At 52.3% G+C, this 27,554-nt stretch overlaps 1 protein-coding gene across 1 annotated transcript; it reads right to left on the bottom strand.

Annotated features, from left to right (window-relative positions):
* Positions 1–419: 419 nt before the first annotated feature.
* LOC114040706 (solute carrier family 22 member 8-like) lies at positions 420–17,956 on the bottom strand. The gene is made up of 11 exons (XM_027858854.1): positions 17,594–17,956; positions 12,789–12,892; positions 12,134–12,288; positions 11,300–11,468; positions 9,017–9,140; positions 6,531–6,646; positions 4,898–5,112; positions 2,575–2,683; positions 1,921–2,124; positions 1,505–1,601; positions 420–632 (listed from the first exon to the last, which is right to left on the bottom strand). Exons 1-11 carry the CDS (start codon positions 17,954–17,956, stop codon positions 420–422), a joined length of 1,869 nt encoding a protein of 622 aa, XP_027714655.1.
* Positions 17,957–27,554: the final 9,598 nt, after the last annotated feature.

Here is a 27,554-nt window from a genome sequence, read left to right as displayed (position 1 = left end):
GGTTGGAATTTTTATTTGAGAAGAACACTAAAAATTTTGTTCATGTCTGCTCGGGCTTCTGGTCTTCTGTTGCTCATAGAATGTGGTTGTCTGTTCACAGACACAGCTTTAAAAATCTGGAACCACTGGCCCCCAGGGGGCCTGGTCTTTGCAAGAGAATCCCCCATTTCCTGCATGCACATGAAGAATCCCCCATTCTTTGGTGGAGAGTGAAGCAGGGAGCTTCCTGCTTGCTTGGGGGCTATTCTAGCGCTCCCCCTCCCTCCTTCTCTCTCTCTCTGTCTCTCTCTGTCTCTGTCTCTCTGTCTCTCTCTGTCTCTGTCTCTGTCTCTCCCTCTCTTCCTCTCTCTCTCTCTCTCACATACATATATACATACATACATATATACAGTGTATCCAGCCTATTCATATAGGTATGGTCAGCCCTCACCCCCAGGCCCTGTCACTATGAAGCCTTTAATGCTCTTGGGGAGGAAGGCAAGGTTCCTGGGGCAGGCCTTGGTGCTGCTGCCAAGGGTCTGGGAGAGGGCACCAGTGCTGGGGCGGTGGAGAGGGGAGACAGAGGCCTGGGGGAGTTGATGTCTGAGCAGGGCTCCAGAAAGACCGACCCGACCAAAGGCCTCTTTGGTGGCCTGGGCAGAGGGAGTCAGCAGTGTGGTGCAGGGATTTGGAGACAGAAGGCTTGGATTCAATTCTCGGTTTAGTTACTGGTGTTCACTTGGTCACTCGACCTCCTTTTCCTTGTCCATGAATTGGGGGTGGGGGGGGTCACACAGGGACATAGATTTAGAGCTGGAGGAGACCATAGAGGTCATGTATTCCAACTTCTTTATTTGACAGATGAGGAAACTGAGGCCTGATTTGTCCAAAGTCACCCAGGTAGCGTGGCAAATGCAAGATTAAAACCGGGTTCCTTGGCCTCCACGCTCACTCCCTTTGTTGGCTGCCCCTGTCTCTCCTAAGGGCCCCCCCCCAGATCTACATCTTCCCATCCTATGAGTTGGGCTGATGGGAAGAGGCTTGCATATGCGTGTGTATTAGAGAGACAGAGAATCAGAGACAGAGGCAGGGAGAACACTGCACGGGGCAGAGAGTTCCTGTCTCCCTTTGTCCAGTCCCTGTGGAGGGTCTCAGGCACTCAGAGGCCCAGAATGGCTCTGTCTAAGGGCTTAGGATGGGGGTGGCAAAGGTCAGTCCGAGCCCATGCCGGGTTGGGGATAAGCCAGGGGATGAGCATTGTTCTTGGTGAGGATGGGGAAAGGGGGCCTCCTGTTCGTCCATCATGCTTCTCTCAGCTGGTCCCTTTTTCAGGTTCACAGGATTGCAGAGGGATATTCTGAATCTCTGTCTCTTCTTCTGGCTTTTTCCTGAGAATTTGGGGGGAGGGGAGAAAGCATAAACTCAGAACACCTCTCCCGATCTCTCCCTAAGGTCACCCTCATTGAGGGGGATATAGGCCCTGGGCTGAACCCCCCAATTCATCTACGTTCCCATCCCCCCTTACCCCTACTCCCAACTTTGTCAGTGCTTCTTCTGCATGAGTCAGATGACTGAGAGAACGGGATAAAAGTGAGGCCAAGGAGAGAGTGTTCTGCTGGTGTGTGAGGGGAGAGAGGGCTGCTCATAATGCTGTCTTGGGGGTGGGAGTGTGAGGGGGTCCTCACCGGATATGGCTTCTGAGTCTCCCTTTGGTAGGAGGGACCACACAGCTATTTTCCTGCCTCCCAGACCACCCCTGAAGCCTCAACTAGAGGCAGAACCCGGTAGTCAAGTAGCCTTCCTCAGTTTCCCCTTGGGAATGAGTCTGCTCTGGCAAACCTTGGGGCCTCTGTCTCTCCCCCCCATCCAAGGCAGGGGCACTGAGGAGGAGTGGGGATCCCTCTGGGTGTCAGTGGGGCCGTGAGGGGAAGGTAGGCTGACCGTCTTTCGAGATCTTCTATTGTCTCTGGGAGGGCCGTGTTGAGGGTCTCTGGCAGGAAGAAGGCAGATATGCCCCCCAGAATGGGAACGACCCCATAGATGATGGCTGGAATGAAAGGCATCACTTCGCCTGTGATCTTCACCAGCGGGGCTATCATACTGCCCATTCGGGCGCAGAGGTTGCCCAGGCCCATTCCTCTTTGACTGATGGACAGAGAATGGGGAATGGGTCAACAAGCGGCTTCACACCGTCTCCCTCACTTACACTCTTCTGTCTGCCGGGTCCTTGGGACTTTGTCAGGCCAGTGTCTTTTTGGGGAGATAATAAATTATTTGGGTAGGGGAAAGATTCTGGTGCCTGGTAGGGTGTGGGTGTGTGTGGCAGGGGTGTGTAGGGCATCCCTTTTTACTTCCCTAAAAGGAAGAGGGCCATGCTGGGGCAAAATCCCCAAGGCTGCCCTTCTGGAAACTCCCCCCAACTTGGCAGGTGATGTAGTCTGGGAGGACCTTGGAAGGAGCAGGAGTAGGAGGCTGGGGGTGGGGCTGGGGCTGTAGGGAGCAAGGTAGAAAGGGAGCAAGCTTGGAGAGTGATGGCGCCCAGGGCTCAAACTGCCCCCTTTCTGCTTTGGCTTAGCCCAGGACCCTGGCCCTTACCGGATTACTGTGGGATACAGCTCGCTGGTGTACAGGAAGAGGCAGTTAAAGGAGCTGGAAAGACATCCCTTCCCAAAGACAGCGAGGCTGGTCCGTATTATCGGCATGTCTGGGCAGGAGGAAGGACGCGACAATGCTGAGAGGCTGGAGTCAGGGGGCTCGGGGAAGAGATGGGGCACGATTGGGGGCTGGGTTTTAGACTCTGGACAAAGGAATTCCCAGTATGTTCTAGACCTAGGCTGGTGCCAGGTTCGAAGCTTGGGACTCAAACCATGTTCTAGATTCCAATGAAAGGGGCTCAATAGGGCTCCCAATAGCTTCTGCTACCATTGCCTCCTGCTCCTGCCCTTTGGCAGCTTTGAACCCTTTCCCCCTTTTCCTAGGTCCCCAAATCTAATGCTCTCTACTGTGCACTTATAATGAAACTGCTTTGTAGATGCTATCCCATGTGGCGCTTACAAAAACCTTGGGAGATAGGTGCTATTATTACCCTCATTTTATGGTTGAGAAAACTGAGGCAGAAAAATGACCTGCTTAGGATCATATGGCTTGGAAGTGCCAGAGGGAAGATTTCTACCTTGCCACCTAGCTGTCTCTAAATAGTCTTCAAGTGATTGTTAAATTGGGCTGAGCTTAGGGAATGAGGGGAGGGGGGATCACTAGGAAAATGCGCCCTTGGACTTCTAATAGTATTACTGTCTAGCTCACACCTTTCCACTTTTTCTATAAGAACAGAATTCACATTGGTGAATCCAGGTGAACTCTCTCTGTTTCTGTTTCTGTCTCTGTCTCTCTTTTTCTCACATCTATCTGTCTATCTATCATCTATTTTTTCATCTTTTATCTATCATCTGTCTATTCATCTATTATCTATTCTCCAACATTTATTCATCTATTATCTAATATCTATCCGTCCATTATCTATCTATCTATCTATCTATCTATCTATCTATCTATCTATCTATCTATCTATCTATCTATCATCTCTACAACATTCCTGTGATCTACCTGGCTAGTCATCCTGTCTATCTGTCTGTCTGTCTATCTATCCATCCGTCCATCCATTATCCATCCATCTATCTGTCTGTCTATCCTGTCTATCTGTCTGTCTGTCTGTCTATCTATCTATCTGTCCATCCGTCACCTATCTATCTATCGTCTCTACAACATTCCTGTGATCTACCTGGCTAGTTATCCTGTCAACAAAGTAAATAGCAGACTGGCAGGGCTGGAGCTGGCTTCCTCTCCCGACCCGTCATCCTAAAGCCTCTGCAGGTCTCACTCCTCTCCTGGCTTCCCTCTGGATTTCCTCAGAGTCAGGCACCTTTACCCCTTCCCTGTCTCTTCCTTTTCCATGTTGTCTTCCTTCGTTAGAGTGTAAGCTCCTTGAGGATGGGCAGGGACTATTTTTCTCTTTGCATTTGAATTCCCTTAGTGGAGAGAACCAAAGATCTGAGCGGAGCTAGAACAAGGTAAAGAGGCTGGAGCTCTGACCCTCCGAAATCTAGATGGGGCTGACAACCCCCATGTTGTAGCAAGGCAGGAGAAGCCTGGGTGTTAATCCTGCCTCTGATACATACCAGCTGTGTGCCATTGGGTAAATCAGGTCACCTCTTTAAGCTTCTGTTTTCTCATCTGTAAAATGGGTATAATACCTCTAGTGCCTACCTCATCAGGTTATTGAGACACTCAACTGTGAGAACGCAAGCTAAGTATTTTGAAACCCTTAAAGTGCTACAGTAATATCTGTAATTATTATTATTATTATTATTATTAAAATAAGAGCAAGCTTGGTTATGAGAGGGCTGCTCTTGGAGTCAGGAAGGCCTTCCTCTGATATTCACTGTCTGAGTGATCCTGGGTAAGTCACTTACTTCTCAGGACCCCGGACAATTTTCTAAGACTCTAAGCTACCGCTGAGTTGCTTGTCTACTTGTGGAAGAAGTTCTGCTCTTGGTAGTGCCCCACAATGATGAACTCACAGGTTGGGAGCCACACACACAGAACACGTTATTGTTCCTTCCTAGGTTTGCCGGTGCACTGCCCAGGAATGGGTCTTTGTCCGACAATGAAATTCTGGGCTAGCCTGAGGCCAACACATGCTAGAGACTCTTGAGAGGCAGAGTGGGGTGGTGGTTAAAGTGCAGGGTTTCAAGTCAGAAGATCCAGGTACTAATCCTAGCTGTGTTATTTATAAGCTGTGTGACCTTGGATAAATCACTAACCTTTATGAGTCTCTGCATCTTTGTCTTGAATTTGCCTAACTCCTAGGATTCAATCATGCCTCAGGTCCCCTTCCTCTTCCAGGTTCCCACCTTCTCACCTGAGGGCACAAAGATGTTGGCCAGGATGGCAGTGCCAGCCAAGAGGAGGCAGGCACCCTGGGTGATCCGGCGGCCCACGTAGCTCAGGCAGAGGACAGAGACGAACTTGGCTGGGACGTCAACGCCACCAAAAATTATCTGGAGCATGTAGATGTTGACTCCAAAGTCTTCCACGCCCATGGCCAGGCTGTAGTAGGCAAATCCCGTGGCAAACCTGGAGAGGTGAAGATCTAGGCTGGCTAACAGCAGCCAGTAGGAATCACCAGAGCCCACGGGCTCTCAGGGAGGTGGAAAGTTAAGAGATTTGGCCTCAAATCACGCTCGTCCCGCTTCCTGGCTGTGTCACCCTTGGCTGATGTGTAATCCTAGAGACTCAGTCTCCTCATCTGTAAAAATGTATTTCCTACTTCACGAGAGGGTTGTGAACCATGCCACACTATAGAAACATGAGCTTTGATTATTTTTAAAAATTTTTTATGTGCTTTGATTATTAGCATGACTGGGACACATAGGGAAAGCACAATTGCCCAGTCCCTGCTGCGGTAAGCCTGGAGCCAAAGATAATAATAATAATAATAATATTATAACAAATAACTAATAGCTAGCATTTATAAAATACTTTAAAGTCTGCAAACCACTTTGCAGATGTGATCTCATCTGATCCTCACAATAACCCTATGAAGTGGGTATTATTATCATCTGCATTTTCTAAATGAGGAAACTGAGGCTGAGAAAGAATGTGTGGATTATCCACGTGAAGGTAAATGCTGTTGTCCCCTTCATTTGGAAGAATTTCTTAGCCCTCTGGGACATAAGAGACCATAGCAGAAGGGAGCAGAGGATTTTGGAGTCACCGTGTAAATCTCTGGAAGAGAATGAATTGCACACTGGTCCTGGAGACAGCCCTGCACCCCTAGGGAACTACATGCATTGAGTAGCTAGTCCCAGATGGAGCCAGGGGAGGAGATAGAGACCCAGAGCAGGGAGGAACAAATCTATAAGGGAGGGAATAAGCATTTATATGGTGCCTACTATATGCCAAATGCTTTAAAACCATTATCTCATCTGGTCTTCACAACAACCCTGCAGGGTAGGTGCTATTATGACCCCCATTTTACAGGTGAGGAAACAGGCAGACAGGTGAAGTGATTTGCCCACTGTCAACCAGCTAAGTGTCTGGTGCTGGATTTGAATTTGGGTCTTTCTGACTTGAGGCCTAGCCCTCTGTGTAATGTGGCACTCCCTAGCTACAGCCTTCTTCTTGTTAGCCCGGGGGTGGGGGTGGGAAGGGAGAAGAATTTTCCTGAGAAAGGACTTGTAAGTCAGCCTGTTTTGCATTTTTATTGGGTTACATAAAAATTTGTCCTATATTCAATGTCTTGTTAGCCTGAGTACTTGCAGGGGAACCGAAAGCCCTTTGGGGAGAGAAAAATGAACCAGAAACAGACGTATCACTAAATGGGAGGCTTGAGTCAGAAAGACTGTGTGAGAGTCCCTCCAAAATTTTACGGGGGTTTTATGTAAGTGGGTGGGTGAGGGGCAGTAGCAGAACACTAGCATTACAAGTGACTTGTTTCTGACCACCCAGGGAGGCAGGCTAAGTTCCTGGGCACTTCAGGATGTCCAGCTCACCAAATGAGACAGCTGCAGCAAGATATCCGGCGCAGGATGCTGTGTTGGAAGAGGATGAGCACGCTGTAGGAGGTCTTGCTCAAGGCGATCTCCTTATGAAGGTTGAGTTTCAGTTCCTGGGGGCAGAGAAGGGCCAGGCCCCTGGTTAGTTACCTTGGGTCACAGGTACCTGCAGAATACTGCAGGGGCAGCTAGGTGGCACAGTGGATAGAGCACCAGCCCTGAAGTCAGGAGGACCTGAGTTCAAATTCGGCCTCAGACCAAACACTTGACACTTATTAGCCGTGTGACCCCGGGCAATTCACTTAACCCCAATTGCCTAAAAAAACAAAACAAACCAAACAAACAAAAAATAATACTGCAGCCTGGGGTAGGGGTCGATTCTTTCCTTCTTCTCTGTCCCGAAGGGATCCTGTGTGTGTGAAATACTACACTCAGCACATTTCCTAGGAGCCGCTGTGACTGGGGTGCCTGAGATACTCTTCCAATGGGCATCGAACCCAGTTCCCCAGGGCATAGGACTCCTGAGTGTATAAACCCTGCCCCCAACTCCACAATCCCTCCCATTTCCTAGAGGGTAATACTGATCCTCAGTGGTAACCTTCTCTCCAGAATGTTAGGGAAGGTCCTGGGATGGCCTGAATGAACTCTCTGATCGGGCCTTCCTTGGACTGGGCAACCAACAGCTCCAAGTCATCCTCACTGGACAAGCATAGGTAATGGTGGGTAAATCATGGGATTGCATTCCTCTTCTTTAAAATAAGGACAGTCTGGCCAGTCTATTTGCAAGGATTGTTCCAATTTGACTGAGAGGTTCAAAAAGCATAAGGGATTGGGGAACCCTTGGCAAATCCCAAGCCTCCAGTGAGCATCAAAGTGGGATGCCCAGAGATGATGGTGAGCATGGTGACGGGGACAAAGGACGACAGAGAGAGAGAAGAGGAGGATCTGGGCTCTAACCTAGAACTCAGGAATCAAGGGCAGACCAGGAACTCCATGCTCTCGCGTCCGTGTTCTGAGTCTTTGCCCCGTCCTCCCGCACCTTGGGCAGAGGAGCAACCCCAGGGAATGGGACTGTGGGCTAGTTTGGACATGTGCCCTTCTAGAATGAGCCGGCCCTGCCTCATGATGGGAGCTGGGCTCTCCCAGGACTTCTGAGGGCTCAGCCTGAAGGTTTGAGCTCTAGAATCTGCCCAGACCCTTGGTCCCATGATCTGGGAGCTGTCCCTCCCAAGGCAGAGGGTCACAGGGAAATCAGCACAGTGATGGGCTCCGGTCCTCTGTGTAAGGTCTGAACCTGGATCCCTACTGCCTGCAAATACAGCGGCCTGATTTACCCTACCTTCAAGGATCCAGCCCAACTCCTTTGCTCTCTCCTTCCTGAAGATGCCTGCCTTGTACTTTCCCACCTCCAGGCCTTTGCTCATGCTATTTTCTACCCCTATGGAGCTGAATTTCTATTCATGCTTTAAATGCTGAGCTAAATGCCACTTCTTCCAGAAAGGCCTCCTTGATGCCCTCTGGCATCAGTAACCTTCTCTCTGAAATCTCATGCAATAAAGAAAAACTTCCTAATGACCATCCCTAAGTAGCGATGCTTCCCCCTGGAGGTCATTGGCCTCCTGAAGCAGAGGCTGGCTAGCTGACCCCTTGTCCAGGATGCCTCTCAGGGGCTTAGGTAGTGGGGGGATTAGGCACCATCTGCGGTTCTGGACTTTGCACTTCCTTGAGCCTCCTGCTGAGAAACATGGTGCCTTATCCCCTGGGGACTTATCTGTGTTGGTGTATCCTAGAATGTGAAATCCGTAAAGGAAGGGACTGGGGCTTATCTACATTCCGCTGTCCCGACCTTGGCACTAAGCTCTGTACACAGTAGGCGATTAGCGAATGCTCGTGGTAGCTGGTTAAGCTTCCCTGCTCTCTGTGGGTGGCTTGGTGATCTGGCTCTCTCCCACTCCCTGAAGGGGCTGGTCTGGAAGGCCAGGCCGGCCCCAGGGCCTCGCATCTCTGGCTGAGGCTGCGCTCAGCCTCTCCTGTGTGTAAAGGACTCTGATACAATTCCTTCATCGTCCTCCTGTCCTGGGCCCCTCAGGCCCCTACTCGTGTGAAGGCGTTGGCAATAACTCCTCTGAGGCCCCATTTAAACGAGTCCCACTCAGGGTGATCCTTGCCTGCCTCTTGGCATTTGGGCCATTAGCCCCCTCCCTCTAACCTTTAATGCCTGGCCTGGCCTGGCCACCACTTCTCTGGCCCAATGAACCTTCTTGGCTGCCAATCACACGCCTACTGAGCCAGGAGCTTAATCTTTACAGGCACTCATTGAAAGGGCATCTTCGGAGAAGGGGAAGAGTTTGCCCGGGCGGGGGGCAAGTCCATTCTCCCGGCTATCCCAGCGCCCGGGTCCCACCCCAGAGCCCCTCTGCTGAATGCCCCCCTCCAGCCCCAGCAGTCCTGGGGCCTCTCCCAAGGGCCCGTGCCCCCTCTACCTCCAGGCTGAGTTTGTCTCCCTCCTCCTTCCTGCCGTTGAAAGCTGCAACCCTCCGGAGCTCCTTCAGGGCCTTTGGGGACTTCCCGGTCAGGACCAGCCATCGAACAGACTCAGCCACCCACCTGGGTGGGAAAGAGCACTGGTCTGGGAATCAGGAGACCTGGGTTCTAATCCTGGCTCAGCCACTGATTTGCTGTGGGTCCTTGGGATAAGTCCCTTTCTCTCTTTGGACCTCAGTTTCCTTATCTGTAAAATGGGGGGGTGGGGTTGGAGTGGATGATCTCTGAGTTCCCAGTCAGGCCCGGGAGGATGAGGGGGAGGGGGAGCTTGTGGGGGTGGGGTAGGAAACATGAGCTGCTGCTGCCCTGGCCAAGCCTCCCCCTCCTGCTGCCCTGTCCCCACAAGCTGCCTTTCCATTCTTCCCCTTCCAAAAGCAACCTCTGAGCCAGGGGCCATGTTTTCTTGGCCGCATCTTTCTCAGCTGGGGACCCCTGGGGGCTGTGGAGCGACTGGTATGCCAGGCAGGTGGGAAGGCAGAGGAGCCTGGGGAGGGGGGGCTCTGGCTTGGCTCAGTCTCCTAGGAATGTGGGGGATGGGAGAGTCAGCCTGAAGCTGGAGGCCGGACTGCTTCCCGCCAATGGAAGGGCCCAGATCCAACGGAGTCAAACCAAGGTGGGATGGTGGGCGCACCCCCCTGGCTGCAGCTTAGAGGCCAGGAGGAGGGCACGGGCGTGAGGACTCCCTCAGACTCCCAGCCCTGCATGCTGGAAACGGAGGAGCCCTCTCTTCCCCTGTGTGGCCACAGCCCGGGCTGGCTTAGGGGTCTGGGAGAGACAGGCAGTCCATCCTACTTGATGTCACAAGGGATCTGGCGCTTAGGAGCTATGCTACCTGGGCTGGGTCACTTAGCCGCTCACCTCAGTGACCTCACTTGCCAAAGGGGACGACATCCCCGCTCTCCTTGCTCACAAATGGGGGGCTCTTAGGAGTGGAGTATTTGCACGGAGGTTGTGCAGCTCCATAGAAATGGAGTCAGTGTTCTCAGGCTTACGGGCAGCCCAGCGGTGAGGGGCTCCTAACACCAGGCTTTAGGGGGCCTTAGGACCGAGTACTGGCTCTAACTTTCCTTGGTCCTGCCGCGCACCCTGGCCACCATGACAACCTCCCCATGCTCACCCTGCCTCTGGCTTCTCCCCAATTCCACCAGAAGGCCAGATTAATTTTCCTTAAAGATTAAGAAGTAACGACACCAATAATAACTACCAAAGTTTTGAGTGGTCTTAAGGTAATGCTTCTCCTGTGGGGTAGGTGGTACCTACCTAATAATCTGCCTAGCTAATAATCCCCACCGGCACTATTAACCCTATTCTACAGATGAAGAAACTGAGGCTCAGGGAGGGGACATAACTTGTCCGTAATCATGCAGTCAGCAGGTGTTAGAGCCAGAATCCAAACCCAGGTCCCTCGGGTCCAGGTGGATGTGTGGGCCAGGCCCTCTCCCAACATCCTGCTCATCCTCGCCTCGATCCCCAGGAATCTGGAATGGTCGCTTCCATCCAGAGGCCCAGTGGTGCAGCAGTGGCCAGGTCTCCCGCCAGCCCCTCTGGAGCACTATTCTCTTTTCTGTTCCCTCCCGGGATCCCAGTGACTCCACTGTTGTCAAGGATCCAGGAAGGCCAGGCCTCCTCCCTTCCCTGACCTGCTGTCCTGCCTCTACCTGGTGGGGGAAGAGGACTAGGGGTGGGGACCTTCTGACCCATCAAGGCAATGGCCCTGAGAGGAAAGCTAGACAAAGACAAGCAGTGGCTACTTTGGGGAACTCCAGAGAGAAGGACTTTCCGATACCCTGGAACCCACACATGAGCATGTGAGGACAGAATGTGGGAATGGGTACAAGGAAATGGGGAGCAGGGAGCCCCTGAGGCTCTGGGAAAATGGGCATCCAGTGCCTGGCCCTCTGAGGAGCTGGCTGGGTTAGGACCCCCAGCCTCTTAGGGTCCCTGTTTGTGTTTTAGGGCTAACATCCTAGGCTGCACAGAGCTGTCCATCTCAGATAGGAGATATACTCTAGGGGGATGAGGCAGGGGAGGGGAGGTTGAGTGGTCTAGGGCCTTGGGGGCTGGGGGCTGGGGGGTGGGGGTAGGGGCTTACCTTCTAAAGTACTCCAGACTAGAGCGGAGCTTCAGCTGCGGCTGGGGCTCTGGGTCCCTCAGAAGCAGATGGGGCGTGGGTGTGAGGGGAGGTGATTGGAGAGGGAAAGGGAGGTCCTTGGGGCACGTACCAGGAGGAAAGGAAGAAGATGAAGAAGGGAGTCGATACTACGAACTGCAGCCATCTCCACTCGGTGATGGCATATGCTAAGCCCGGAAGGATGAATTGACCAATCGTGTAGCAGTATCCGGTGATTGTAGACTGGACGGCCCGAACGTGGGTAGGTACCCATTCGACGCCTGGGGAGAAGCGGGTGAGCAGGTGGGCACTGGGTCAGTCATCCACTCTAGCCACCCACAGTCCCCAGAGCTGCCTGCCTGGGATTGGCACAGACAGCAGGCTGGGGAAAGAGCCATGGAAGGTGGGGAATGGGCTGCATTCCCTGATAGACCTAGAATCTCAGGATGTAGAACAAGGGGCCCTAGTGATCATTTAACCCAACCCCCTTTGTGTGCAGAAGCCCAGGCCCAAGGAGGGAAGGCCATGGATTGAAAACAGTTGTCGTGGCCCATCCCTCTTCCTTTACAAACAGAGACCCAGAGAAGGCAAGAGATGGTCCCCAGGACACACGAGTGGTGAGGAGTGGTCAGGATCTATGCCGGGGAGTCAGAGTGCCAAAGGGGAAAGAGGGACGGCTTTGGGGGTGATGGCACCTGGGTTTGAAACCCACCTCTGTTACCCCATGGCTGTGTAGTTTGACCTCTGGGCCTTTTCTATAAAATGAGGGGGGCTGGACCCAGTGGCTTCTGAGCCCTTCTTGGCTCTTGGTTTGTGACCTTACTGAGCCCTAGGGCAGCTCTCTCCCAGCCCTCTGACCATCTTCCCCTTGGCTTCCCCCAAAGTCCTGAGCTGTCCCCTTCCCCCATGTCCTTTGATGGTCAGAGACTGGGCAAAGGCAACTCACACAAGATCACGGTGCTAAGGGTGATGCCTGAGAGGCTGCATCCGACCAAGAAGCGGAAGATGGTGTAGGATAGGAAGTTGGGCGAGAAGGCTGAGCAGGTGCTACTGACCGCCATCATTAAGTAGCACAGGGTGAGGATGGGCTTTCGGCCAAACCTGCCCCGGGAAGGAGAGAAGGCCAAAGGGAGAGTGCTGAACTGCCTCCCCCCCCCCCCCCCCCCCCCCCCCCACTGGCAGAGAACAGGGGCCTGCCCTGGGCCTCCGCTAATAGGGGCCCAGCCGTGTAACTCCTTCCTGGGACTTCACCCTGCTGCTAATTGTTGTTTTGAAATGATTTGCAATTAGACATTTGGGTTAATGAGTGATTCTCTGCCACTTCTTCAGGTTAGTGTCTTGGCCGCCTGCAGCATCGTAGGGGCCTGGGCCCAGGTAACCTTGACCATACTGTGTCAGGGCTAGAGGGACCTCCTGCCCAGAAGCCCCCGGGAGCTCACCTGCCCAGGCCTTTCTGGAGGCCACGGGAATGGCCGGAGAGAGAAAAGGGGAGCCCAGGGCTGGCGGGAAAGTGGAATCCTAGGGGCCTTTCCTTGTTGGGAGCAGGGTGGGGAAGCTGGGCCCGGGACCTGGGGTGGAAGAGGGCCGTGGCCCTGCATCACCTGTCCGACAAGCCGCCAAACACAATCCCTCCAATCAGGATGCCGCTCATGTAGAAGGACTGGGCCATCTCCTTCATCTGGCGGAAGTCACACACCAAATTCCACTGCAGAGAAGAGAGACCCGCAGGTCGCCAAGGTTAGAGCTGGAAGGAGCGTCTCAGGCAGCGTCCGGCCCAGACCTCTCCTTTGGCTAATGAAGAAAGTGAAGCCGTGAGAGGGGAGGCCGTGGGCATAGCTGGGATTTCGCCGGGCGCCTTCCCCAGCCCACTTCAAGGCCTGGGCTCTTTCCATCAAGCCCCATTCGACTCTTCTGCTTGGCCTGCCCCTTGGCCTTGGCGGGCATCCTGCCCCTGATTTCCCGGTCCTCCCCTCTCCGAACGCCCAGAAGCATTCTGACTGGACGTGGGCTTCGCTGAGACTCACCCAGAAAGAGCAGGACACCTTCCCTTCTACTTTCCTTCATTAGCTGTTTCTCCAGCTCCCTTCAAGGCTAAGCTCAAATCCCACCTTCTGTGAGGGGACTTTCCTGGCCCCCGCCCCTCACGGTGTCCTCCCGAGAGCCATTTATCCTCCCCGTGTCCTCTAAGGCCACAGCAATTTGGCGTGTCCCCCACTGGATTGTGGGGTCCCTGAGGGCATTGACCCCGTTCTGGCCTTTCTTTGGCTCCACTGACTGGTACATAGTAAGGGCTTAATAAATGCTTGGTGACTCACTGGCTAACACCACTTCTGAGTAAGGGACTCAGGAGAATCAGCCTCCTCCCCAATATAAACTTTTTAACAATAATAATAATAATAGTAATTATGGCTAACATTTATCTAGTGCCAAGTGACTTATAAATATTAACGACCTCATTGGAGCCTTGTACCGATCATGAATGAAGAAGGTGTTATTATGATCCCCATTTTATAAGTAAGGATACTGAGGCTCAAGTTTGGTGACTTCCTGGGGTTGCCCAGTTGCTCTGTCCGCTCCTCCATCCCACACACCACCAGGCATCTCCGAAGGTAAGGTCCCTGAGGGCAGGGACGCCTTCTATTTTGGATACTGTGTCCCTTACAGCCAGCACAGGGCCTTAATACTCAATATACTCAATATTTCACATTCAGTAGGTCCTTAATAAGCACATGTTCAATTGAGTTCAACTGAAATCCAGAGTCAGAGGCAAAAGCTTCAGGAATGGCCTGCTGGCGGTCTGGTGGGCATGCTAACCAGACCTGGGCACAGCCCGGGGCTCTTGCCTTTCTCCTCTCCTCTCCTTCCTCTGGTTTCTGGTCTCTCCAGTTCAACAGAATGATTGACCCAGAACCCCTGAAGAGTCTCTGAATACAACGTGCTTTGAACTGCTCTTTCCTGGACCTTGGTCATTTCTGTGCCCAATCAATGACGTGGTAGCCCCCCTCCAACATACTGTTCTTCTTCTTTTTTTTTTTTTTTTCATTCCTGTGAGGCAATTGGGGTTAAGTGACTTGTCCAGGATCACACAGCTATTAAGTGTCAAGTGTCTGGTCTGAGGCCGGATTGGAACTCAGGTCCTCCTGAATCCAGGGCTCTATCCACTGTGCCACCTAGCTGCCTCCCAACACACTGTTCTTGAGAAACAGCTATTCAATTAAATTCAGCTAACATTTATTAAATACTTACTGTGTGCAGGGAAACAAAGAAAAATGAAAACTAGCTCCCGCCTTTAAAAACCAGACATTCTGCTAGGGGCCATCATCCAAAGTGAGAGGAAGGAGAAAGCCCTGTCAGCGGGGGACTCTCCCAGGGAAGAGGCGCCTGACCTTTCAAAAAGCTGAGAATCCTGGAGGTCAGGGGAGAGGAGGGACGGCGTTGCTGGCGGGAAGAAGACCATGTGTGCAGGCACTGAAGTGGGTATGAGGGGTGGATTGAGGAGGCCAGGTTGGCAGGAACAGAGCGCGGGGGTGGGGATCGTGTGCAATAAGCCTGGACTGCCGGCTTCGGAAGTGCTTTAAACGCCAAAAGGGTTTGCGTTTCATCCTGGAAGCCGTCGGGAGCCACTGAAGCTTCTTGAGAAGAGCAGTGACCCCGTTAGACCTGAGCCATGGGCAAACCACACTGGGACACTGATCTGGTCCTTTTGCCTTCAGACTCCAAGGTCCAGTTCAGGTCCATCTCCTGAGTAAAGCCCTCATTGCCCTCCCCGCCTCAGAGCTCCCAGTTTGGCATGGAAGCAGTCTCCAAACTGCCGTTGGATAGATGGGGAAACGAGGCCCAGAGAGGGGAAGAGGCTTGGCCTCAGTGGTAGAGCTGAATCATGTGATTTTTCAATCATAGCTCAATGGTGAGGAAGGGGGTGGTAAAAATCAGCCAACAAACATTTATTCTATATCTCTCATGGGAAGGCTCTATGTTGGGATCTGCACAAACAATCCCTGCCCACAAGGAGCTTATATTCCACTGCACAGTAGATACCAGGCTGGCCTTTTATCCCTGGTTGGGATCAATGGGTCAACCAGCAAGCATTTATTAAGCACCCTCTGTATACCAGGCCCCATGCTGGGTGCCCTACTCTGAAGGAGTGGATATTTTAACGGAGAGCTGCCTCTGACATACTGAGGGGTGACCCTGGCAAGATCCCGAACTTCTCAGGGCCCAGGCCACTAAGACTAAAAGTCACGTAGGGGTTATATTGGTGCAGGGGGTTTCCTCACTGGGACGCTCCCTGTAGGGATACAATCAGACCTAGAAGGGATCCGGATGCACTTCCCCACCCGCCCCTCACAACCTCCCATTTTTCTAGGATGAGCTTTACACACCCCTCCCCCACGCCAGCCCAAGGTTCCTCGGGGACCGACCTGATGCTTAGGCAGGTAATGTGGCCGGCCCGCCCTCCCCTTTCCAGCAAGCAGCAGAGAAGGGACACAGGTTCCCTGTCTCCCGACCTCCCAGGCCAGTGCCTTGTGTGCTCTGGGTGAGGAGGCCTGAGTCTGGATTTTGTCCCTGCCCCGTGGCAGAGCCTGCATGACCTCGGGTCCCCTCCCTCTCTGGGCTTCAGTTTTCCCTGTTATAATTTGAGGAGGTTGAGCTAGATGGTTCACCCCAGACCCCAGAGACCCCAAGGTGAGGGGTCAGAATGGGAGACGGGCCCGGGTGGCTGTTGTGTCTGGGGCCCGGCCTTGGTGAGAGAGGTAGCAGGCTGTGGGGGGCAGGGCATCAAAGCCCTGGGGTCCCGAGTTCTGGACTCGACCTCTCAGGTCCCTTCCAGCTCTGGTCTGTGCTCCTCCGACTGTCGGGTGAGGCCCTAATGCTCTGCACTTGTCCTTTGTAAGCTTGAGACTTTTTCTTATGGTTTTTTTTCCCCTAAGTTCCTGCTGAAAAATTCCAAGAGTGTATCAGCTGACCTGAGGGAAAGGGGCTTTGCTCCTACCTAGGCCAGGGAAGCTTGGTGATCAGAGACTCAGGCAGGGGCTGAGCCCAGGGAGCTCCCTGGACCCAGAGCAGGGCTGAGATTAGAGCTGGTGGGCCGACTCTTAGGACTGGAAGGGACTCTAGGGGTGGTCTGGTCCAAGCCCCTTCCTGCACAGAGGGAAGAGCTCGGCCTCAGAGAGGGGATGGGGCTTGCCCGGGAAGACCGTGGCCCTTCTGATGCAGAGGAGAGTTTAGAGGAGAAGGGGAGTCAGGACCAGCTGCCTTGACCTTTTTCTTTGTGACAGGCGTTTCCCTCCCTGAGATCACCAGAGATGGGCTGCCTGTCTCAGGAGGTGGACCCGAGGGGCTAGGAGAGCTGGGACTGAGAGCCCCAAGAGGGGCTCCTAGATCTTGAATGGAAGGAAACTCAGAGGTCAGGCAGCCCAACTCTCCCATTTTACAGATGAGGAAACTGAGGCCCAGAGACCTGCCCAGGTCACATACTTATGAGAGAGGCAAGATTTGAATCCAGGCCCCGCATTTCCAGAGGCACTCCAACTTTCCTCCAGCATCAAATGAGAGGGTTGAACTCTAAGGTCACTTGCAGCTCCAAATCACCTGATCGGATTAGGGGGGTGACGTCAAGAAGAAGCAGAGAATGGGGCAGAGCTGGGCCATTTACAGAGGGGGAGAAGAGGCACCAAGAGAGGAAGTGAGAAGAAGAGCTGGAAAGGACGAGCGCTGCCTTACTTTGACCCAAGAGGGGCTCGAGGCCCAGAGAGTGAAGCAGTTTTCCCAGGGTCACACAGCTGGAAGTGTCTGAGGCAGGATTCGATCTCAGCTCCTCCTGACTTGAAGTCCAGGGCTCCTCAGTGGAAAGAGCACTGAGGGGGGAGGAAGAGGAGCTGGGTTCAGGTCTTGACAACTTAGAATCACAGACTTGTCTGAATTGGAAGGAAATTTAATGCTCATCGAATCCAGGTTGGAAAGCTGACTTGGCAGTGATGTGACTGTGGTTGGACAAGCCAACTAAGCAGTCTTGGAGCCTCAGTTATCTCACCTGTAAAATAGAGATTCTACTGCCCATCTCACAGGGTTGCAAGCACAGTCTTTATGGAAATGGGAGTAATAATGGTGTCAGGAAGACCAAGGTTAGAATCCCACCTCAGACACTTACTGGGTGCATGACCCTGAGCAAATCACTTCAGCAATCTGAACCTCAGCTTTCTCACCTGCAAAATGGGGATAATATTGGCACCTACTTCACAGAGTATTTGTGAGAATCAAACAAGGTAGTATATGGACCTACTTAAAGTGCTCTGGAAAGGCTAGCTACTACTATTATTATTATTATTAGAGTGCGGAGGGAGGCATTTGGGTTTTCGGAGGCCGGCAGAACGGGGGTGGGGGGGCAGGTCTGGGACTTTCTTACCTCCGTCACGATGGTGGAGGTGAACATGCTCCTATCGTAGATCCAGCCATCCAGGCAGGGCTCCGTGTGGGCCCAGGTCCCATTGGGGAAGGTGGTGTTGGAGGGGCCCAGCGGCCCTTCCACCAGAGGATGGGTGAACCTCAGGCACCTGTCGGGGTCCCCATTGGGCCCAACGGGCAGGGCTGAGGCCAGGGAGGAGGCATTGTGTGCTGGCACGCAGTGATGGGGCGGCGTGGCTGCCGTAAAGATCTGAAGCAGGTTGTGGCTGGCCATGAAGAGCACCGGGAAGGACAGCAGAAACACGTGCAGGATCTGGAAGGGCCCCAGGCTGCCCACCCTCTCTAGGATCTCCGAGAAGGTCATGGCGGCAGGGATGAGGAAAGGAGAGCAGGAGCCTCCAGGGAGTTCCTGGGGTGGGTTTTGGTGCGGCAAGGGGGCCCAGGTGGCTGCCTGTGCAAACCTGACCCGAGAGGATGGGCTCACGGGTGCAGCATGGCCCGTCCCTCGGAGGCAGGGAGAAGGGCGACAGAGCCGTTTCCAAGCCTCTGATGGAGTGGTCAGAAGTGCTGGCCTGGGCAGGGCAGGGCAGAGCTGGGGGTGGGGTGGGGGAGCGAACTGAGACTTTGGAAGCAGCAGCTGGAAGGGAGAGAGAAACACCTGTTAGAAGACCTGGTTTGCATTCATCTCCTGGCTTGACTCTTTTCTCCCTTCCTTGCCTCAGTTTCCTCTTCTGTGAAATGAGGCAGTGGGGCTACCCAGCCTCAGAGATCACTCCCAGCTCTAGATAGATCTACGCTCCCAGAATCCGTCCGGTCCCTCCCGGCTCCCTAAAAGCTAGGGACCTGGGAGAGAAATGAAGTCGGGGCGGGATCCAGCGCTGTCAGAGGGCCCCCTGGGAGGCGGGCTGGGGGCCAGACAGGAAGAGGTGCAGCGTCTCTCCTCACCTGTGGCAGCCAGGGCCCCCTCAGCCCTGAGATTTCCGTGAGGCCCCCCTGCTCCTTTCCAGGGTCTCGTGGTTGGCGAAGCTCAGCTGCTCGCTCCCTCCTCTACCTCTCTCCTGAGCAAAGTGTTTGTCTGCCCCCCAGGAGGGTTTATATAAGGCTTAATCTGCTCCCTGGGCTAATGTTTGACTTTGTTTAGAGGGATTAACACAAACAGGAAAGAAGGGGCCTCAGGACTTGGGGCCCAACAGAGCCCAAAGTGCAGCCTCAGCAGAGGGTCTCCAGGCGGCAAGGGGCCCTGGGCCCAGGCCACCGGCTGCCAAGGTCCCGGGGAGCAGCTTGGCCCGAGGCTCTGGTGGGAGGAGTAGAGGGAAGCTGACTGTCAAAAGTAGACCGATGACCCCCTCCCCACCCCAAGCCCAAACTCACGCCACGCTGGAAGGGACCTGTGCCAGATGAAAGGACCAGTAGGCCCAGGGAAGGCTGGGCATGGGGGGGGGAGTCTGAGAACACTGAGTTCGCCCCCTGATCATAGGACTCAGCATGGGAAGAAAGATCCAGCCATCCAGCCCAACCCCCTCATATTACAGGAGGGGAGACCCAGGAGCAGAGGGGGAGGGAGTGGGGGACTTGTCCAAGGTCACCCAGAGGGCATAGAGTGGAGACAGGTGATGAGATCCCAGGACAGGTGGCAGTTCCAGACGTGACCCTCCTGAGCTCATTCGTACTAAGGGAGAGAGAACTCAAGCTCCCTGGCCTCCCTGTCTTGGGGACATGATTCTTCAGACCACCCCAGGGAGAAGTGCGAGGGGGCTCCTGGGTCACCTGGTTGGGCCAAAGTGGGGAGGGGCTTACCTCAAACGGTAAAACACTGGCCCTCTGACCCCTGATCCAGAGCTCTTTGAAGCCTGAAGTGGTTGGCATGAATGTGCCCAGCACTGTGCTAAGTGCTCTGGGTACAAATGGAAGAGGGCGTCCCTGCCCTCAAGACGTTTACATTTTGAGGGAGGAAAAGGCTTATATTGGGGAGGGCTGGCCGGGAGGGTGACTAGGGATGGTCTGTCCTCTCCAAAGCAATGCTAGTCGCCATTTGATTAGGTTTCCAAAGCCCGGGGGCACCTCCCATGGTGTAGTGGGCCTCTCACTGGCAGTCATGCTTGGTTGGGATGGCACAGCGTCTCCTGATTGGTCTTCTGGCATCAAATATATTTGGCAACTGAGTCAGGAGGAGCTGCCCAATCTGAGATCTCCATGGAAGTAAAGTACACTTGAGTTTACCTAATTTTTGAGCAACTGAGTGACTTTTTGGGGTCTTTGAGGCTCTTGGCTTTCTCACCCTTGGACTTTCAACCAGGGGAGAGGAAGGCGATTTCTCTCCCCCAATGCCCAAGGCAACAGCCAGAGGACCACGTGCTTGTCCACTTGCCTTCTCTCTGCTGCCATTCCGATTGAGCCTGGGCCAGGAGCATGGCCACCTGCAGGAGGATTCGCTGTGCTCTGAACCTCATGTGAGATGCTGGACAGGGCCCCTGGGATGAATATCTATTCAGCAATCCCACCTGAGGCCTTCCCCTTCCTGGGGAGTAGAATGAAGGAAACTGGCTACTGAAGACTTAAAAAAATTTTTTTTTGTATGTCTTAATACAGTCTGTAAGTCTTTTGAATCTTATATGGTTTTTGGGCTAAAGAAAATAAATAGTTGCCTTATACTTGATACCCCCTATAGAGAACCCTGTTACTTGTATTTTAGTAAGACCCTGGACATGAGACATTCCTCAGTTCTATTTTTAGAGCTTTCTATGGTATCAGTCAGGAAGACCTGAGTTCAAATCTGGCCTCAGATATTTACTAGCTGTACGACCCTGGGCAAGTCACTTAACCCTGTTTGCTTCAGTTTCCTCATTTGTAAAATGAGTTGGAGAAGGAAATGGCAAACTACTCCAGTATCTCTGCAAAGAAAACCTCAAATGGATTAATGGAGAGTCAGACACGATAGAGAATCTCCTACCAAACAACACGGTGGAGACACAGAACAGAAAGCAGGCAAACTTGACTCTCCCGTGGGGGCAGGTCCTGCAAGGATAAATCCAAGTCTCTTCATTTTGGGAAGGGCACCCTGGGAAGCAGATCACACGGATCTCCCAAAGTCTCCCAGAATTCCTCATGTTCCTCCTTTCTTACATTATAGCAATCTGCCAGTCGACTGAACCTTGTTCAGCCATTCCCCAGTCTGTGGGTACCCACCTTCCTTCCACTCCTTGGCCATAACAAGAGCTGCTAGGAATATTTTCATCCATTTGGGCCCTGCTGGGCTCCAAGTCTCGTGGTGGGATCTCTAGGTCAGTGATTCCAGCCATATTTGCAGACATTTCCACGTCTCCTTTTTCTGAGCTATTTTCAATTTCAGTATTGTTTTTCTAAACGTCCCTGTTGTGTGTGGACTTTGAATCTGTTTTTCCTCTGGCTTCAGTCTTTTATCCCCAGGCTGCCTCCTTCTTTCCCTCCTACTCCAAGGCCCATCTCATTCTGTCCCATCATCCCCCAACCAGGCAAGGCTCATCGAGTGAAGCCTTTTTATTCTTTTTGAAAGAGCTGGAAGGGTCCTAATACAGGCCGACTGATTGTCTTATAGGTTATAGGATCATCGATCACTTTCTCCAACCCATTCCTGTTACAGAGGAGAAAACTGAGTCCCAGAGAGGGAAAGTGGTGAGTTAGTGTCAGACTTGGAGATTAGAATTTAACGTTTCTTCTGCAATCAGATATTGCAGATCTTTCTCACCATATACAATGGGACCCAATATGGGGCACTGCTGAGGCCCCTGAGGTGACCTGGGATCCTTGTACTCTGGTAGGAGAGGGTGGGGCAGTGGGGAATGTTGTGGAGCTAAGAAGGTTCGGGTCAAACCAGGGGAAGGAAGGATGGAAAATTGTCTGGGACATGCATGGGTAAAGATGGCCAGAGAAGGGAAGGCCAAGTAGGGAAGGTGTTTGGAACCGCAAGAATAGAGGCAGAGGTCTGCAAAGAGAACGGAAGAAGATTGTCTCTGGTAAATTAATGTGAGCCTCCTGGGTTCGGCCAGAAATAGAATGTAGAATACCAGAGCTGGAAGGGACCGTAAAACACAGAACGTGGAATGTCAGCGCTGGGAGAGCCCTGAGAACATACCCTACCAGAGCTGGGGAGCTCCTTTCCTTCATGGCCCTTGGTGACCTCTGCCTTGGTTGGGATCTCATCTTTCCATCCCACCAGCCCAAATTCTGGGCATACCATTGTCGGAAACCTAGAAGGCAGAGCCCTTAAGAGGCTGGTTTGGGGTGGGCAGGATCCTTCTTCCAGGGAAAAGTAATGGATCATGGCTCATAAGTCACAGTGTCAGACTCCAGGGGTGCCCTAAAGCTCTGCCCTGGACCCGCTTCTCTTTCTACACTCTCTGGCTGGTGGATCTTATAATCTCAGGGCTGTTTATCCAGCTCCAACATCTCTCCTTGGCTCTGGTCCTGTATCACCAACTGCCTACTGGACTTTCCAAACTGGATGTCGGAATCATTTCAGATTCAACATGTCAAAAGAGAACTCATTACCGTTCTCCCAGACCCTCTTCCAAGTTTCCTGTTTGGGTCTAGGACTCCAACATCGTCTGAGTTGCCTGGGTTCGCAACCTTGGTGGCATCCTGAATGTCTCACAGTCACTCTCTCCGTGGATCTGTCCAATCAGCTGCCAAATCTTGTCTTTCTGTCTTCACAGCATCTCTGAAATCTGCCCCCCTCTTCTCCACTCCCACAGCCACCATAGCTCAGGCCCCCATCCCTTTCATCTGGGTAACTTCAATAGCCTCGTGACTGGTCCCTCTGACTCAAGTCTCTCCCATTCCATCCTCCACACAGCATAGAAAGTGCCAAATGCTTAGGTCTGTCACTCCTTTCCTCATGAAGCTCCAACAGCTCCCTATTCCTCCCCCTCCCCCCAGCTTTTGATCTCACCTCCATCCCGTTGTATTTATTTTTTACTTAATTGTACCTGTACATTTTGTCTTCCCATATAGAATAAAGCCCTTTGCGGGCAGGCTTTCTTTCGTTTTTGCCCTTTTGTCCCCGGTTCCTAAGACACTGCTAGGTGTAGAGTAAGTGCTTAATAAATGCTTATTATTGGTGGTTAGTTGGTTTAGAGGTATGCAGGAGTTCCTCAGGTTCCTCCGTATCTTGAGTCCTATTTGAGGTCCTGAGGAAGAGCCTGGGGCAGCCCCTTCTGTGGTGCAGATCTTTGCCCTGCCCCAGTCTCTATGCTAAATTCCCAAAATCCTTTTAAAAAAGAGGTCAGAGTTCAGACTTAACATACAACTTCTCCTAGAGAGGTGGGACCCAGGGACACTGTGGAGGCCCTGAAGAACAAGGGAAAACGTGGCGTATTAGAGAGTCAGGAACTTTGGGTTCTAGGACTTGAAGTGGACATTGGAAAGTGCGATGGATTTGGAGTCTAAATCTAATCTAAAATTTGGAGTCTAATTGGCTTCAAATCCTAGCTCTGCACCTTATTGTCTAGCTCTCCTTCCCTTTGCCTGGGAACTGCCCTCTGACCTTACCCAAGTCACTTCCCATCACTGGGCCTCAGTGTACTCATGTGTATAATGGGTGATTGGGACCAGACGACTTCCAAGGTTCCTTCTAGCTCGAAACTCATCATCCTATGAACCTGATTCTGCTCACCATGTGCATGACCTTGAACAAATCACTCCCTCTCTCTGGGTCTCAGTTTCTCCACTTGTAAAATGCAATCAATTGTACTAGACAGTCTCTGACGTCTCTTTCAGCTGTCCAGTTCTCTCTTAGACTGAGCTTCAGGGCCCTTAGAGAACAGCTTCTAGACCAACTCCGTCATTTTACAGAGTGGGAAACTGAGGCTCAGAGAAATTAAGTGACCTGTTCAGGTATTAAAAAGCGGAGCTGAGATTTGAACACAGGTCCTTTGTTTCTAAATCTAGGGACTTTTGAGAAGGGAGAGAAGTTTGGGGTCCTGGGTCCTTGGAATACATGGGTGCCACACAAGAAGGGAGGGTCCAGAAAGGGGAGCTGTCCAGTTTTCTGGAGGGCAGACTCCATCTCCTTCATAAATCCTTTCGGTCAGAAGAGTTTCCCCAAAGAAGCAATGAGGAGATTCCCTTCCCTTCCTTCTTTGCAGAAGTGGGAGACTGTGCTGGTGGGTGTTGTATATGCTTGTAGATTTGGTTGATGGGTAGGTCAGTTTTGCTTAATTGTAATTTTCTCCTCTTTCTTTTTTGCTCTTCATTACAAGGAATGGCTTGTTGAACAGGGAGGGATGTATTGGAAATGAAGGAAATGTAAAAACAAAAAATATCAATAAAAACTGAAAAATATTAAAAAAAAAAGTTCTCTAGCTCAGCCGCACTGCCCTGGACCTGGGAGGGGCTCCTGGAGGAAGTGTGCCCAAGGATCTCAGGGGTTAGAGCTCGAAGGGATCTCAGAGACTCATTTTACAAATTGGGAAACTGAGGACAAAAGAGAGGAATAGTCCTGACTAACATCATGCAGGTGATAAGGAGCAGAACCTCTTCTGACTCAAATCCAGAACCCTCAGAGCAGAGAGTCTGGCCGGCTGATGAGACGAAGGATCCCTCTTTGCATCTCCGTAGCCCTCAGCTCCCGGATGCCTCCTTCCCCCTCCTCTGGGCCCCCGCCAGACCCAAGGAAATCCACTTTTCCAGGACTACTGCTCAGCTGACCCACCTTGTTAGCTGGGTGCAGACAAAGGATGTGGAGATCAGGTCCTTCTTCCTCCTCCTCAGACAAAGGTCAACGGGTTCCTTATCCTCTTGGGATCTGGGGGAGTCTGATGGACTGCGATGGGGCGAGGGAGGGAGTGAAAGAGGCTGTTAGAAACAGCCTCTAGAAGTGACCTCCTCATTGCCCCCCTGTGGCCAAAGCAGCAAATGGCGTCTCCCTGTATCTATGGCCGAGAGACAAGGTACTCGAAAGCTGATGAGGGATTGTTGAGGGAGGGAGGCAGCCCCAGGGACCCAGACTTGAGAGAGTTCATCATGGGACCTGTGGTCCCTGTTCTGGCGTAGAACAGGCGTCAGACCCTGCTCACAACACTCCAGAGCGTCATCCAACGAGATGAAAATGTAATTGGAATCTCTGAGCAAAGTAAATGAAAATATAGCCAAACGTAGATAGAATTGAACTTTAAAATGAAGTCAGGAAGTGCCCACAGGGATTCTCATGTGAGGTTTAGTGGCTTCATTTCTGTTTGAGTTTGACGCTGCTGGTGTAGAAAGCAGTTCTCGGAGTCAGGGAACTTTGACTTTATAATAATGATAATAATTGTGATAGTGACAAGTGGCATCTGTTTAGTGATTTCATATTTCCAAGGCATTTTACATCTACTCTCTCATTTCACACTTACTAGCCCAGGGACCTTGGGAGTCACTTCTCTTCTCTGGGAATCAGTTCCTCCCTTTGTTAAAAAAAGGGATAATGATAAAAATTGCACCATCTACTTTACAGGGTTGTTGTGACGCTTATCCTTTGTAAGCCTTAAAGCACTACAGGAATATCAGTTTATCCTGAAATATTCAAATATTCTGCCACACTTGTGATCTCAACAGTTGGAGAATTTTTTCCACCAACGTAGATCGCCCTCCCAGGTCAGCCCACCTGGTGGGACTCGGCCATGCCCTCTCCTGAGTTCATCACTGAGAGTCCATCTGATGTGCTAGAAGCCTTCCTTGATTTCTCCCGACATTGTCAGCATAGCTGTGGAGCCCACGGCCTGTCCACCAGTCATCCCTGGCTCTGTCCCATTGTGGGCAGCCTGTTTTTTTTTAGCTCACCCATTTATTTATATGATGACATTCTTTATTTTGCTTTACGTCTGTTATTCTCTGTGTGTGTGACAAGCGGTCACAGACTCCCACCCACCATGTATGCTTCCGCTGCCCTCCGGGTCATCCTCAGCTGTTCGACCCCACTGATGCCTCTTCGAAATGTGGAGGTCTCCCTGAGTCCTCAAAGACAATGCTAGAGGCACACAAGCTATGGCGACTTCTGCCGTGCCGCTGACCCATATGGAAGACACTGGGGGGGCCTGTTTCTGGGCAGGCATGGTGATATGCAATGGACATGTCCTGCTCTCCCAGCTGGAGGACACATAGCTGTTCTATGCTCCCCACATGATGAGGATTCATCCTGCTTATAGGCTTTGCAGCCAGAACCAGGGCACAGAGAAAGACAGGTAGAGAGGGAAGAGAGGCCAGGACTGAGCCTTGGGGAACAAGCCCAGTTAGGGGTCATGAAATGAAGGACGACACAGCAAAGGAGCCCCGGAAGGAGCAGTCAGACAGCTGAGGGAAGCCCAAGAGAGAGCATCATCGCCAAACCAGGAATGGAGAGACATCAACAACGTCGGGTACCGCAGAGAGGTGGAGGAGAAGGCCTGAGGGGGTTCCCTCGGAGCCACGGGAGTGCAGAGCACCCAAGGCAAGACCCATCCTCTTTCTCCTCCCAGGCTTGAGGGCTGTGTTGTCCCAGGCAGCAGCCAGGAGGGACAGGAGTCCAACAGTTATCCTCAACAGAACAAGGAGAACCCAGAACGTGGGACACGCTGTAAAGGGGAACCTTAGACCCACTTACTTCATCCCCTCCATTTTACGGAAGAAGAAGCCAAGTCACAGAGAGGGAAGGGACGGCCTAGAACCGCGGAGCTGGTAATGGCAGAGCTGAGGCTCTCACCCAGAATTGTTGACTTGGTTGGTACATTGTGGATGGAGTTCCTTTCCAGTGTGAGTTGGGAGTAGGTGGTCTCTGCAATATCTTCCAAACCTCATTCTCTGATTCTCTGATGCCGGGATCAGACTCTCTGAGTGGGGAGGGACTGGGAGGCTGCTGAGTCCACCCAATATCGATACCGGAAAGGAGTCTCTTCTACACGCTACGTGGCCGCTGGACACACACACTTTGCTTAGTGGACTCCGAGCAGATCCCGACTCACTAAGGTTAGAGGCGGCCCGTTCTGCTTTGGGATGGCGCATAAATCAAGCCTAGATCTGTTTTTTTTTTTTCCAAATTGGATGGGAATTTGATTTCTTCCAAACCAGTGCTCTTTCTGCTCAGCCCCTCAGTGCCTGCTCCTTTCCTTGTCTAGGACTCCACGTCCCAGGTCCCCTAACACACGCATGCACACACACATGCATTCACACACACATACACACTCACACGCCCTCCCCACAGCCTTTGTACCCTTGCTTACCATCTTTCTGGGCTCCCTGCCAATGGATGCTAGAGAAAACCCGGGTTGGGCTAGGTCCAGCTGTCCTAAGCTTTACTAATTGTCAGGGCCACACCAAGGCTATTCAGAGAAGCACATGAGAGATTTGTGTAACTATGGGTATCTGAGGAGAGCCCCCAAGGCTAGACCCCTGCAGGGCTCATGGCTTATAGGATAAAAGATTTAGAAATGGAATGGACCTTACAGGTTACCAAGGCATTCTGACACGGCGTATGGAGCCCTAGCCAGAGAGACCTTGGTTTGAAGCCCACCTCAGACACTTATCAGCCGTGTGACTTTGGGCAAATGACTTACCCCTTTAAGCCTCAGTCTCTTCATCTGTAAAATGAGCACCTAAATAACAGTGGTATCAGGGAGGGTCCAGGGAAATAGTGGGTGGAAGACACTTTGCAAATCTTATATCTAATAGGAACATCATCTATTGCAACCCCGGCCCTCTCTCTTTACAGGTGAGGAAACTGAGGCTAAGGGAGGGGTGATGACTTGTCCAAGGTCTGACGACTAGTAAGAAGCAGAGGGCTGGGACCAGAACCCAAGTCACCTGACGCTGTGGCCATTACCCCAGCCTGAGATCGTTTCAGGGATTGGGCAGCACCCAGGACAAGGCCTGTATTGTGGAGTTAGTGCAGAAGGCCCCGCACAGGCCGGAGCTCTTCCAGAAAAGGCCTTTGGGCCAGAGGACCCAGGGCAGAAGGCCCTGCACGGCCGGAGCTC

Source organism: Vombatus ursinus, unplaced genomic scaffold (genome assembly GCF_900497805.2).
Source record: "Vombatus ursinus unplaced genomic scaffold, bare-nosed wombat genome assembly UNPS02013931.1, whole genome shotgun sequence".
In the NCBI taxonomy this organism is placed as follows: domain Eukaryota; kingdom Metazoa; phylum Chordata; class Mammalia; order Diprotodontia; family Vombatidae; genus Vombatus; species Vombatus ursinus.
This window is presented reverse-complemented; position numbering and strand designations above follow the sequence as displayed.

Coding starts and splice junctions, on each gene's coding strand:
- LOC114040706 (XM_027858854.1), bottom strand. CDS start 17,956: ATGACCTTCTCGGAGATCCTAGAGAGGGTGGGCAGCCTGGGGCCCTTC. Junction 12,893..17,593: donor CCTCCACCATCGTGACGGAG/GTAAGAAAGTCC, acceptor TCTTCTCTGCAG/TGGAATTTGGTGTGTGACTT. Junction 5,113..6,530: donor TGCTGCAGCTGTCTCATTTG/GTGAGCTGGACA, acceptor TCACCTCTCCAG/GTTTGCCACGGGATTTGCCT.